Source organism: Podarcis filfolensis (genome assembly GCF_964270895.1).
Source record: "Podarcis filfolensis genome assembly, chromosome: 13".
Classification (NCBI taxonomy): domain Eukaryota; kingdom Metazoa; phylum Chordata; class Lepidosauria; order Squamata; family Lacertidae; genus Podarcis; species Podarcis filfolensis.
Genome location: NC_139615.1, coordinates 22,282,734 through 22,295,144, shown reverse-complemented (window position 1 = coordinate 22,295,144; position 12,411 = coordinate 22,282,734). Strand labels below are relative to the sequence as shown.

The 12,411-nt window shown below is 43.9% G+C and overlaps 2 protein-coding genes across 2 annotated transcripts in view; both read left to right on the top strand.

Annotated features, from left to right (window-relative positions):
* LOC310746597 (erythroblast NAD(P)(+)--arginine ADP-ribosyltransferase-like) overlaps positions 1-12,411 on the top strand; it is a 420,131-nt gene that overhangs the window by 23,809 nt on the left and 383,911 nt on the right. The window lies entirely within an intron of this gene.
* The window catches only part of LOC310746573 (von Willebrand factor A domain-containing protein 5A-like), a 28,963-nt gene that overhangs the window by 12,218 nt on the left and 4,334 nt on the right, over positions 1-12,411 (top strand). The window contains exons 10-18 of the mRNA XM_083580460.1: positions 3,444-3,588; positions 4,159-4,238; positions 4,543-4,657; positions 5,299-5,463; positions 6,334-6,437; positions 7,473-7,675; positions 8,333-8,560; positions 10,723-10,850; positions 12,024-12,147. Of these exons, the coding sequence (XP_083436586.1) occupies positions 3,444-3,588; positions 4,159-4,238; positions 4,543-4,657; positions 5,299-5,463; positions 6,334-6,437; positions 7,473-7,675; positions 8,333-8,560; positions 10,723-10,850; positions 12,024-12,147 (1,292 nt within the window). The remainder of the gene's footprint in view (positions 1-3,443; positions 3,589-4,158; positions 4,239-4,542; positions 4,658-5,298; positions 5,464-6,333; positions 6,438-7,472; positions 7,676-8,332; positions 8,561-10,722; positions 10,851-12,023; positions 12,148-12,411) is intronic.

Genomic DNA, 12,411 nt, shown 5'->3' with positions numbered 1-12,411 from the left:
GTATCAAAGAGTTGGAGAAGAAGTTAAGATCTAACCCGAAGTCCCAACCGATTCTGAGAGAAATTAAACTTTATCAGGTGCAATATTCCAAGCTGATAAATCAGGAAATAGAATGGAAGATTAAAACAATGAAACAAAAAACTTTTGAATCGGCAAATAAATGTGGGAAACTGCTAGCTTGGCAGTTGAAAAGGAGACAAAGATTAAATACAGTAACAAACTTAGAGGTTGAAGGAAGGAACATTCAGAACCCGGGAGAGATTAGAAAGTGCTTCCAGAGGTATTTTAAAAAGTTATATACTCAAGGGCCACAAGATGAAATAGAGATTACACAATTTTTGGAGAGAAATGGATTAGCAAAGCTGTCAGAAGAAAATAGAACAATTTTAAATGGCAAAATAACACGACAAGAGATTGAACAGGCCATCCTGAGTCTGAAACAGGGCAAATCACCAGGGCCAGATGGACTGACCTCTAACTACTATAAGACATTGAAGGATTATTTGATACAACCTTTGTTGGAGGTCAGTAATGAAATAATGGAGGGGAAGAAGGCGCCTGAATCGTGGAAAGAAGCATTTATCACATTGATTCCAAAGTCAGAAACTGAAAAGACACAACTCAAGAATTACCGTCCCATCTCCCTTTTAAATGTGGATTACAAAATATTTGCAGATGTTTTGGCACGAAGATTTAAGAAAGTTTTAAGTGAGATAATCCATAAAGACCAGGCAGGCTTTCTCCCGGGCAGACATATGTTTACTAACACAAGGAACATCATAGACATATTGGAACTTTTACAAACAAACATAAACACTAAAGCAGTTTTAATTTTTATAGACGCGGAGAAAGCCTTTGACAACATATCTTGGAAATTTATGAAGGGGAATTTAAAAGAAATGGGAGTGGGACGGGGGTTTGAGAACGGGATTGAGGCAATATATTCAGAACAAAAGGCTAAACTGATAGTTAACAATGTGGTTACAGAAGAGTTTAAAATTGAAAAAGGTACACGACAAGGCTGCCCGATTTCCCCATTACTGTTTATTTCGGTTCTGGAAGTGCTCCTGAATATGATTAGGGGGGACCGGTTGGTGGAAGGGATTCAGGTCGGAGCGAAACAATATAAACTTAAAGCTTTTGCAGATGACCTAGTTCTGACATTACAGGAGCCGGAGTCTAGTTTGAAAAGAGTACTACAACTGATTCAAAACTTTGGTCGAGTGGCAGGATTTAAGTTAAATAAGCAAAAAACTAAAGTTTTGGGGAAAAACGTGACAGATATTGAGTTGGAACAGCTTCAGAAAGAGACAGAACTAAATGTGGTTAAAAAAGTTAAATACCTAGGGGTAAACATAACAGCAAAAAATCTGAGTTTATTTAAAGATAATTATGAAAAATGTTGGTCAGAGATTAAGAGAGACTTGGATAGTTGGTCAAGACTAAAACTTTCTTTGTTAGGCCGAATAGCTGCCATCAAGATGAATGTATTGCCAAAAATGTTATTTTTGTTTCAGACACTGCAGATTGTAGACAAGACAGAGTGCTTCCGGAAGTGGCAGAAAGATATTTCTAAATTTGTCTGGCAGGGCAAAAAGCCCAGAATCAAATTTAAAATATTAACAGATGCGAAAGAAAGAGGGGGCTTTGCCCTGCCAGATTTAAAGTTGTATTATGAAGCTGCAGCTTTCTGCTGGTTAAAAGATTGGTTACTTCTTGAAGATACGGATGTCTTGGATTTGGAAGGTTTTAATAATGCGTTTGGATGGCATGCATATTTATGGTATGATAAAGCTAAGATAAATAAGGCCTTCAAGAACCATATTGTCAGAAAATCAGTTTTTAATGTCTGGACAAAATATAAAGACTTACTGGAGAATAAAACTCCGAGGTGGCTGTCACCCCTGGAGGCTAAGGCTCGGAAAAGAGCCAATATGGAGGCCAACTGGCCAAAATATTGGGAGATAATAGAAAAGGATGGTGACAACTGGAAATTGCAGAGTTTAGAAAAGATGAGAGACAAAGTGCGAGACTGGTTACACTATGCTCAGATTAAAGAAGTGTTTAAAAATGACAAAAAGCTAGGATTCCAAGTGGAAAAGTCAAAGTTAGAAACTGAACTGTTAGAACCTAAGACTAAGGTACTTTCAAGAATGTATAACTTGCTGCTGAAATGGAACACACATGACGAAATGGTAAAATCAACAATGATAAAATGGGCGCAGGATATTGGGTATAATATTATGTTTGAAGATTGGGAAAGGTTGTGGACCTCTGGGCTGAACTTCACTGCATGTAATGCGTTGAAGGAAAATGTGATGAAAATGATGTATAGATGGTACATGACCCCTGTTAAACTGGCTAAAATATACCATTCGTCTGATAGCAAATGTTGGAAATGTAAGGAAAATGAAGGAACATTTTTTCACCTCTGGTGGACCTGCCCTAGAGTGAAGGCCTTTTGGGAGAAGATATATAATGAATTAAAAAAGGTGTTTAAATACACCTTTACTAAGAAATCAGAGGCCTTTCTCCTGGGTATTGTCGGCCAGAGTGTGTTAAAAAAGGACAGAACATTCTTTTTGTACGCAACAACAGCAGCAAGAATATTAATTGCCAAGAATTGGAAAACTCAGGAGCTACCCACTGTGGAAGAATGGCAGATGCAACTGATGGACTATATGCAATTAGCCGAGATGACCGGCAGAATTCGAGACCAGGGAGAAGAAAGGATGGAAGAAGACTGGAGGAAATTTAAGATTTATTTACAAAAATATTGTAATTTGGCTGAGTGCTGAATTGGATGCCAGTGCAGACAATTGTCTACCATTAAATTAGATTTAAGGCTGAATTATATGTCAAACCAAATTAAGATTATTAATTAAGATGAGTTAAATGATAATTTGTTTGAAATTAATTTAATAATGATGTAAGTGTATGCGGGAGGTGTGGGGGAGTCCCATGTAATAATTGAGAGATGTTAAATGGACAATGATATGCTTTATTTGAAAACTTCAATAAATATATTATAAAAAAAAAAAAAAAAATGCCTCAAGTGCAGCATGCAGCCTTCAGGCCACCCAGTTCTATTTATTCAGAATTGTCCTTTAAGGCACCTTCTTTGATTGTTCATAGTATACTAATTAAGCAAATTTGATTCAGTGGTTTAAAAGTGGACAATTAATTAAAATACCTGTTGCCAGCATCTATTTAAGAGAGAAACAGGCAAAACTAAGTGGGTTGGCTTTTGATTTCATTAGGTTCTGGAGAGCCGAGCATCCACCAATTCGTGTGTTTTTTAGCACACTTTTTAATTATTATACTGATATTGGGCTTTGTTAAATAAAGTATGCAGCTCTGGGATTAATGGGTGTGTGGAAGTGGGAATACAGTACAGGAGAGCAGTCCTTCGCATTACTTTTACTCTCTGATGACCTCTGCAGGAAGAGTGTAAAGTACACACAACAGACCATGTTGGAGTCCCTGCGGGGGGTGTTGGACCTGCAGGCTAATTTGGGTGGCACAGAGATTCTGCAACCACTGAAGGCCATTTACAGCCAGCCATGTAGGGAAGGATATGCCCGTCAGGTAAATTCATCACACCTTCATGTATGTGAAATACGGTAAATTAATTGTAGTTCCATGCGGCTACATATCCATTGCCTTTTATTTATCTCCTCTCTTCATGGTATAATCTCAACCAATACAACAAGGGCAAAAAAGTAGTCTCAGCTAGTTTCATCCCTGTTTGACAGGTAGGAGATGTAATCCCCCCCCCAAATTATATCTGCTCAAATGACAACACCCTGGCTATTCACTTAAAACAAATGATTTCCTTTGTTTGATTATTTTTTTAAAAAATTACAAGCAGGTGGTATATACAGTTATGAAATAAATTAAATAATATACTACTGTATTTTAGACAGCCAGGTTATGCTCTCAAGAGGGATTTGGAATGTATCCAGTGGGCTAGAAAATTGATCCTAGTTGCTGTGAACTGCAAGCAAGTCTGAACCAGGAATTCAAAACATAAATACAACTTTGTTCCTTCCCAAGGGATAGAAGAAGTGTGTGTGTGTGTGTGTGTGTGTGTGTGTGTGTGTGCGCGCGCATGCACGGACTTCCAAGTTAACTTTATACACCCCTATCTTTCTCCAGGTCTTTGTATTCACAGATGGAGAGGTATCTAACGTAGATGAGGTCATTGCTGAAGTTCAGAGTCACAGTAAGTCCCACAGGTGAGAACAGGGTATGAGATTGTGGTAGGGTGACTGACATTTAATTTTAAGTGAACTAGCCATATGTAATGGGGTTGGAGGAAGAGTCTGGTTGAGCATGGCTGGAAACTTGAGGAAGCAGGAAAGTATGGGATGGATCCTGCCAGCCTTTTCAGGTCCCAGTGGTGCTTACTTGAGAAACACTCAATTTTACCCATGAGGAGTGTCACGATACTATGTTTAGCAAGCCTTGATGGTGGATACTTCTTGAAACATGCACAATGGGATAGAGTAGAGCATTGACCTTTCCCCCACTGTCATACAGATGCTTCTCCTTTGGGATTGGTGAAGGGACTTCCTCATACTTCATAGGTGGCATTGCTGAAGCAAGTGGTGGCAGAGCTGAATTCATCAGGAGCAAGGAGCAAATGCAGGCCAAGGTGAGTGTACTGGTGTTTTGTCTTCATCACCATGATCTGATAGACCCCATCCAACACTTGGGTGAAGAGCCAGAGCTCAGTGGTTGAGGGCATGCAGAATGCCTCAGGTTCAATCTCTGCCCTCTCTAGCTAAGACTTCTGTCTTAGCTTCTGGAGAGCTACTGCCAATCAGAATAGACCAGGGATTAAGACCTTGTGGCTCTCCAGTAGTTTTTGGACTTCTACCTGGCAGGGTGAAAACAAGTTTTTAAAATGGTGTTTGAGTTACACCACCCTTTTTGCCAGCTTAAGTTACACCTGGTTGCCATGTCTCATTACTGAGCTGAGCAGGCCTGTGATACACCCCTCTATGGTCTCACCCCCAAAAACCCCTTTTCAGGGCTCACACATAAGATCTGCTCAGCCAGTTGGGTCCCACCCAAACCAGGAGAGGGAGATATGTGTGTATTTCTTGGCTGAGCCAAGGATGAGGGAGTTAAGCTGGTGTGGTACAGCTGTGTCAGGAATCTCACACATAGCTCAGCCAGATATCCACCAGATCCTATCCCTGCCCATCCCAACAGATCTTGCTATAAGTTTTCTCCCCAAGCTATGTTTGATCTCTTGTCCCCCTTGATTGTGAGATCATTTGTGTTTCACAGGCACTGCGATCTCTGAAGTGTTCTTGGCAGCCGGAAGTGAAACACATTAAACTAGAGTGGCATTTGCCTCCTGGCCTTGAGGCCGTGCTTCTGGGGTCAAGCACTCAGGCCATCTTTGCAGGGGAACGCTACCTCATGTACGCTCAGATCTGCGGGCAGCAACAGGCAAGTAGGCCCAATATAATGGTGGAATACATACCGGTAGTTGGTGGGCAAAATCAATGTGATGTGTGTTGTGTGATGAGCTGCACCAGAGTTAGGGGCAAAGGTGGTGGAGGAAAATGATATGATAATGTTGTGGAAACTAAACTTATCCAGGGATAACGTAGGAAAATTGGTTGAGAGTAGATGGGGATGCTAGGGACGCGGTTGGCGCTGTGGGTAAAACCTCAGCGCCTAGGACTTGCCAATCGTATGGTCGGCGGTTCGAATCCCCGTGGCGGGGTGAGCTCCCATCGTTCGGTCCCAGCTCCTGCCCACCTAGCAGTTCGAAAGCACTCTTAAGTGCAAGTAGATAAATAGGGACCGCTTTATAGTGGGAAGGTAAACGGTGTTTCCGTGTGCTGCACTGGTGCTGGCTCGCCAGCTGCAGCTTCGTCACGCTGGCCACGTGACCCGGAAGTGTCTTCGGACAGCGCTGGCTCCCAGCCTCTTAAGCAAGATGAGCACGCAACCCCAGAGTCGGACACGACTGGCCCATACGGGCAGGGGTACCTTTACCTTTAGATGGGGATGCTCTCTCTCTTCATTATGGGGAAGGCCATGTGTAGTCTGTACTAAACCTAAAATTAACTAGAAATTGCTGCCCCAATGCATCTGTCTTTTAAGGTAACTGCATCAGTTTGCCAAACGTCAGGGCTGGCCCTGCACATGAACATTTATGCTCATTTCTCTAAAGTCTGCCAAAATAAGAAGGCAAAGTGCCAGTCTCTCTTTAGGCTTTGTCCCTGTGAGCTAATGGCCCTTTTACACCACCCAGGTTACTGACCATTGTCAAACACTACTTCACCTGATGCTTTTATTTCTTTCCTGAAGACCTCTGACCTCCCAGAGGGTTCTGTTGTGCTCCAGTACAGCATGCAAGGCCAGACTTTCACAGAGAAGATGGACTTTCGACTTGAGGCAGAGGAGAATGACAGGTTGGACTCCCCACCCTGCTTCCCCCCTCCCCACTTTGCTCTTTACATGCAGCTGCATTGGAAAGTACTGTCTAACTTTCAAAAATGTATTCGTTCCCAAAAGCTAAAATTTGAGACCAGATATATTAAACAGAAATTATAAAGAGAGGAGGAATGAAGAACCTTTGGCCCTCTGGTTGTTGTTGGACTCATTCTGCCACCAGCACCAGTCAGGATGGCCAATGGCCAGGGATGATAGGAGGTGCAGTTGACAGAGCAGACTCAGGCAGGAGCTTCATCCTGTCTAATGATTAGGAACGTATTGTCCTGTGAGATGATGCCAAAGGCCCTTCTAATCCAGCACGGTGGCAATTCAGATGCCTATAGGAAACATGCAGGCAGGATCTGAGTCCAACAGCATTCTTCTCACTTGTGATTCCCAAAATATCACCTCTGAAACTGGAGGTAGTACACTGTCATAAAGGCTAGTAGCCATTCATGGTTTTATCTTCAATGAAATTGACTTTTGAAGTTGGCAGCCGTCAGTGGCGTAGCGTGGGGGGTGCAGGGGGGGCCGGCTGCACCGGGCGCAACATCTGGGGTTAGGGCAAATCCATGGGTTAGGGGGCGCAAATCCACAGGTTAGGGGGTGCAAATCCACGGGTTAGGGGGCGCAAATTACTTGCCTTGCCCCAGTGGTGTAGCGTGGGTTGTCAGCACCCGGGGCAAGGCAAGTAATTTGCGCCCCCTAACCTGTGGATTTGCGCCTCCTAACCCGTGGATTTGCGCCCCCTAACCCATGGATTTGCCCTAACCCCAGATGTTGCGCCCGGTGCGGCCCGCCCCCCCTGCACCCCCCACACTACGCCACTGCCTTGCCCCGGGTGCTGACAACCCACGCTACGCCACTGGCAGCCGTCTATTATAATGCTGTCCCCTCCCCCCCGGGAATACCAGAAAGGGGTGGGCCATGAAGGCATTACCACCACCACCCATCACACCTTCCACTTCAAATTCTGCCTTGCACTTTCCTCTCCACCCTTTGTCTCTCTACAGGTTTCCTGTTCACCGACTGGCAGCTCAGGCTGTTTTGAAAGAACTGGAGGAAACGAGATCGACAGCAAAGCAGCAGCTGGTGCTGGAGACCAGCCTGAGCTCTGGGGTGCTGTGTGCTCAGACTGCTTACGTGGTAGTGAATATGGAACGGGGCGAGCCGCTTCAAGCCCCTGTTGAATTCAGAGAGATTCCATATCCAAATAGTACGGAGCACTGAAGCGTTATAGGGGAGGGGAACAGTGAAAAAGTTGACCCAGAGAAATCAACAAGTACTGGGACTTGGAGGAAACTAGCAGAGCAGTGTGGTATGACAACAGTAGATAAACTTCAAGATAGGGGGCCTGAGATTTATACTGAAACAAATAAAAAGGGCTTTGGTGACGGTATGAAAGCTGGAGAAGAGCTAAGAATGACTATAGAGAATTTTTTGTGTTTGGTAGGATGGATGTAAAAGAAGCTGAAGGAATGTTGTAGACTGGCTTCCTCACCAAGGCCTCTCCACTTAAGGTGGCTATTTGTCCCTTTATTTCAGGGGTAGGCAACCTAAGGCCCAGGGGCCAGATGTGGCCCAATCACCTTCTCAATCCGGCCTGCGGATGGTCCGGGAATCAGAGTGTTTTTACATGAGTAGAATGTGTGCTTTTATTTAAAATGCATCTCTGGTTTTTTTGTGGGGCATAAGAATTTGTTCATCCCCCCCAAAAAAAAATATAGTTCGGCCCCCCACAAGGTCTGAGGGACAGTGCACCAGCCCCCTGCTGAAAAAGGTTGCTGACCCCTGCTCTATTTTCTTTGTCTTGTGCCTGGGATATGGTGGAAAACATCATCTTCAGTATTACTTGTACTCTATCTCTTTTTAGGCTCTGTGTGGGCTGATATACTCCAAGGTGATAAATGCTGTTATGAATATAAGTGTGAACCTTCCAGATGCGAGAGTATTTTGCTGAGAGCTTTAGAATTTTCCTCAAAGCTCTATTTCTCAGCATCCACCTTTTTTGCCAGCAGTACCAGAGGTTGGAGAAGTTATTCCACTACTGGAGAGTTCCTTAATGCTGAAAATGCAGTGTTTGACCATGCCAGTCTCCCAAGTAAGTGTAGGATTGCAACAGGATGTAAGTTTGCACTGTATACATGTCTAGATTTATGTGCTAAGAAACCCCAGATCATGTTGAATTTCTTAGTCTTAACATTTACAGATTCTCCTCCCTCCTTTCCTTCTTATCAGTATCTTGGCCAAGAACTTGGAAGGATAATGTCTATTGCAGGGAGAAATCAGGCGCAGAACACCACCAATTAGAAGTCATTGCTAAGAGACTAGGATCTGTGACAGGAGATTTCCCACCCTCTGACCACTTGCTGCTTCCAGAGATTAAGTCACAGAGATCTTCAGAATCACTATGTGGTGTACAAATGGTTGGGCATGCAAAATAAGCATGCTTGAGAGTTGAGACAATAACTTACCTCTATTTAGCAGCATGTATTGTTGATTAATAATAAGTTTTTGGAAAAAAGCAGAAGGTTTAAGTGTCCATGCATAATAAAATCCCACTCTTAAATCCAGATTCTGTCACACACCTTATCTCTCCAATATATGGAAAGAACGAAAGGACTATGAAAGTGAAGGAGGGGAACTTTGCAGGTGGGGATGACTCAGTTCTTTATGATTCATGTGGAATTTATTCTGTTTGCATTTATCATTTGTATAATTTATAATTAATTCAAAGCCCATCCAGGTGGCTCTCACAACATATTAATCTAGAAAGCCGCAATCTATTAAAAATACACTTGGACTAAAACATCAAGGTAGCCAATAATGAGAAATTGAAAATAGAAGTTAAATACAGAGCACTAAAATATAGATTAAATGCAGCTTGGAACAGAAAGGTCTGCTTTTAAAGCTGACACTGCAGGGCTCATATTTACTTATTTACTTATTTACTTACTTATTACTTTTACTTTTCAATTCCAGAGTGGGGAGCAAAGTAACGAAAATAAATAGAGAAAAACAGGATACAAAAATTATAAGCAGGTCCAATAAACAACAATTTATCAAGGTAAACAAGCAAAACAGCAGTAAAAATTAATATTTCAAATTTAACCAAATACCTAGATAGAAACAGACTGAAACAGATTAAAGAATGAAAAGTCTTAGCAACAGTTCTCACTTCATTTCCCCACTTTGGCAGTCACCCCTTCTCTGTCTCTCTCACAAGGAGGGCTCACTCTGTGCCAACAGACTCTCACCCCGAGGCTTTTGAGTAACTTAACATCTTTTACCCCTACTCTCCAAACTATCCAGGCTCTCACCCTGAGCAGTATAGCATTCACCGTAATACACTTCTCTCCCTTATCCACAATAGCAACAGAACACACACACACACACACACACACACACACGCACAAAAGGGGGGTAGCAATAAGCTACAGCTGGTTTTCTCTCTTCTTCCCCATCCCAAGGAAGCTCACAGACATCAGGGTCAGTAGAGCTGCCAGCTAGAGACATGCATATGGATTTGCTGGACTCTCCCATCTCTCTTCTCCTTCCCAGCTGGCACAAACAGCATTCAGAGTTTTGCCTGTACGTGCTCAGAGAGGGAGACTGTAAGCTGGGGCCACCACTGAAAAGGTGCCATGTGTAGTGCCTGCTAATTTGACCCTACTTGACACCAGGTCAATGAGCCTTGGAGGCCAATCTTAAAGAATGGTTCAAATGGGTGCAGATACAGAAAGAAATGCGCTCCAATCCAAGGCATAATTTGGTGGGGAACCTCTGGCCCATGGGCCAAATATGACCTACTAGGCCTGTCCATTTGGTCTGAACCATGGTCATGTGCCTCATACCTGATGTCATATATTACCTGTCGGGCAGGTATCTGTGTGGCTTTAAAAAGTTTCCCACCCCTGGTTTAAGGCATAAAGTAGATCTGAGAAGCCTGAAAGCTTGGCTAGCATGCCCAGACCTTGGAAGCTGGCAGTGAGGTAATTATTCTCTTTGTAATCATGTGGTACTGAATCCCTCTTCTTCTAAGGCCCCAGCATTCAAGGCTTCCCAAAGGCTCCCACAACATGTATCAAATGGTTCCAGAATGGTGTCGTAAACAATGCTGTACACTTTCATACATTATTTCCTGAATTCCACAGATCGTGACCTTTCTTTGTTTTCGTGGATTTTCAAAACCCTTTGGAGAATAGAGGAAGAATAAAGGAAATGCTTGCAAGGTGTGCAATTTTTTATTTATTTCCCCAACAGCAAATGAATCACTTCTCCTGAGGCTAGTCTCCCTGCAGAATGCTGATGGTTCCTGGTCCCTTGATGCCAACCTGCTCAGCATACTAGGTCTGAGTGAAGCAGAGATTCTGGGCAAAATGCCTACTCAGGTAGGACATTTGGAATAATAATAATAATATAATAATTTATTATTTATACCCCACCCATCTGGCTGAGTTTCCCCAGCCACTCTGGGCAGCTCCCAATCAAGTGTTAAAAACAGTACAGCATTAAATATTAAAAACTTCCCTGAACAGGGCTGCCTTCAGATGTCTTTTAAAGATAGGATAGCTGCTTATTTCCTTCACATTTGAAGGGAGGGTGTTCCACAGGGGGGGCGCCACTACTGAGAAGGCCCTCTGTCTGGTTCCCTGTAACCGCACTTCTCACAATGAGGGAACCGCCAGAAGGCCCTCGGTGCTGGATCTCAGTGTCTGGGCTGAACGATGGGGGTGGAGATGCTCTTTCAGGTATACAGGACCGAGGCTGTTTAGGGCTTTAAAGGTCAGCACCAACACTTTGAATTGTGCTTGGAAACGTACTGGGAGCCAATGCAGATCTCTCAGGACCGGTGTTATGTGGTCCCGGCGGCCACTCCCAGTCACCAGTCTAGCTGCCGCATTCTGGATTAATTGCAGTTTCTGGGTCACCTTCAAAGGTAGCCCCACGTAGAGAGCATTGCAGTAGTCCAAGCAGGAGATAACTAGAGCATGCACCACTCTGGCGAGACAGTCCGTGGGCAGGTAGGGTCTTAGCCTGCGTACCAGGTGGAGCTGGTAGACAGCCGCCCTGGAAACAGAATTAACCTGCGCTTCCATGGACAGCCGTGAGTCCAAAATGACTCCCAGGCTGCGCACCTGGTCCTTCAGGGGCACAGTTACCCCATTCAGGACCAGGGAGTCCCCCACACCCACCCGCTCCCTGTCCCCCAAAAACAGTACTTCTGTCTTGTCAGGATTCAACCTCAATCTGTTAGCCGCCATCCATCCTCCAACCGCCTCCAGGCACTCACACAGGACCTTCACTGCCTTCGCTGGTTCTGATTTAAAGGAGAGGTAGAGCTGGGTGTCATCTGCATACTGATGAATACCCAGCCCAAACCTCCTTTGGAAAGCTCATACGCTCTTCTGCATCTTCACCTGGATGGGCCCTTGAAGATAGAAATCATTCTTGGATCCATCCAAGGTGGGGGTCCCCATGGGGGCGGGCATTGGAGGTGTCCCTGACAGGATGAGCGAGAATCACTTGATGTTTTCCTCCCCTTCCCTTGCACATAATTTCAGGTGGTCCAAACTGCATGGACAACAGTTCTTGTCGTTCTCTGGCTACATGTCCACTTTGCAGAACGTAGTGATATCTGGCAGCTATTAGAGGCAAAAGCCGTGGGATGGCTCCATGAGAGCACAGGTGAGTGTGTGTGTGTGTGTGTGAGAGAGAGAGAGAGAGAGAGAGAGAGAGAGAGAGAGGCAAACAGCCTATAAGAATAAGGACAATAGTGATGGATATACAAAGGCAAAGGAGAGAAAGGAACGGTGGAGGAAAGAAATCAAAGTGTGCATTTTAATTTGTCATTTAGCTTGCAACATAAATTGTTGATTTATTTATTTTGTTCTTAGGGTGAGTTTTACTGCCATTTCTACTGTGTTTGCTATGGATAGAAAGCTTAGGGGT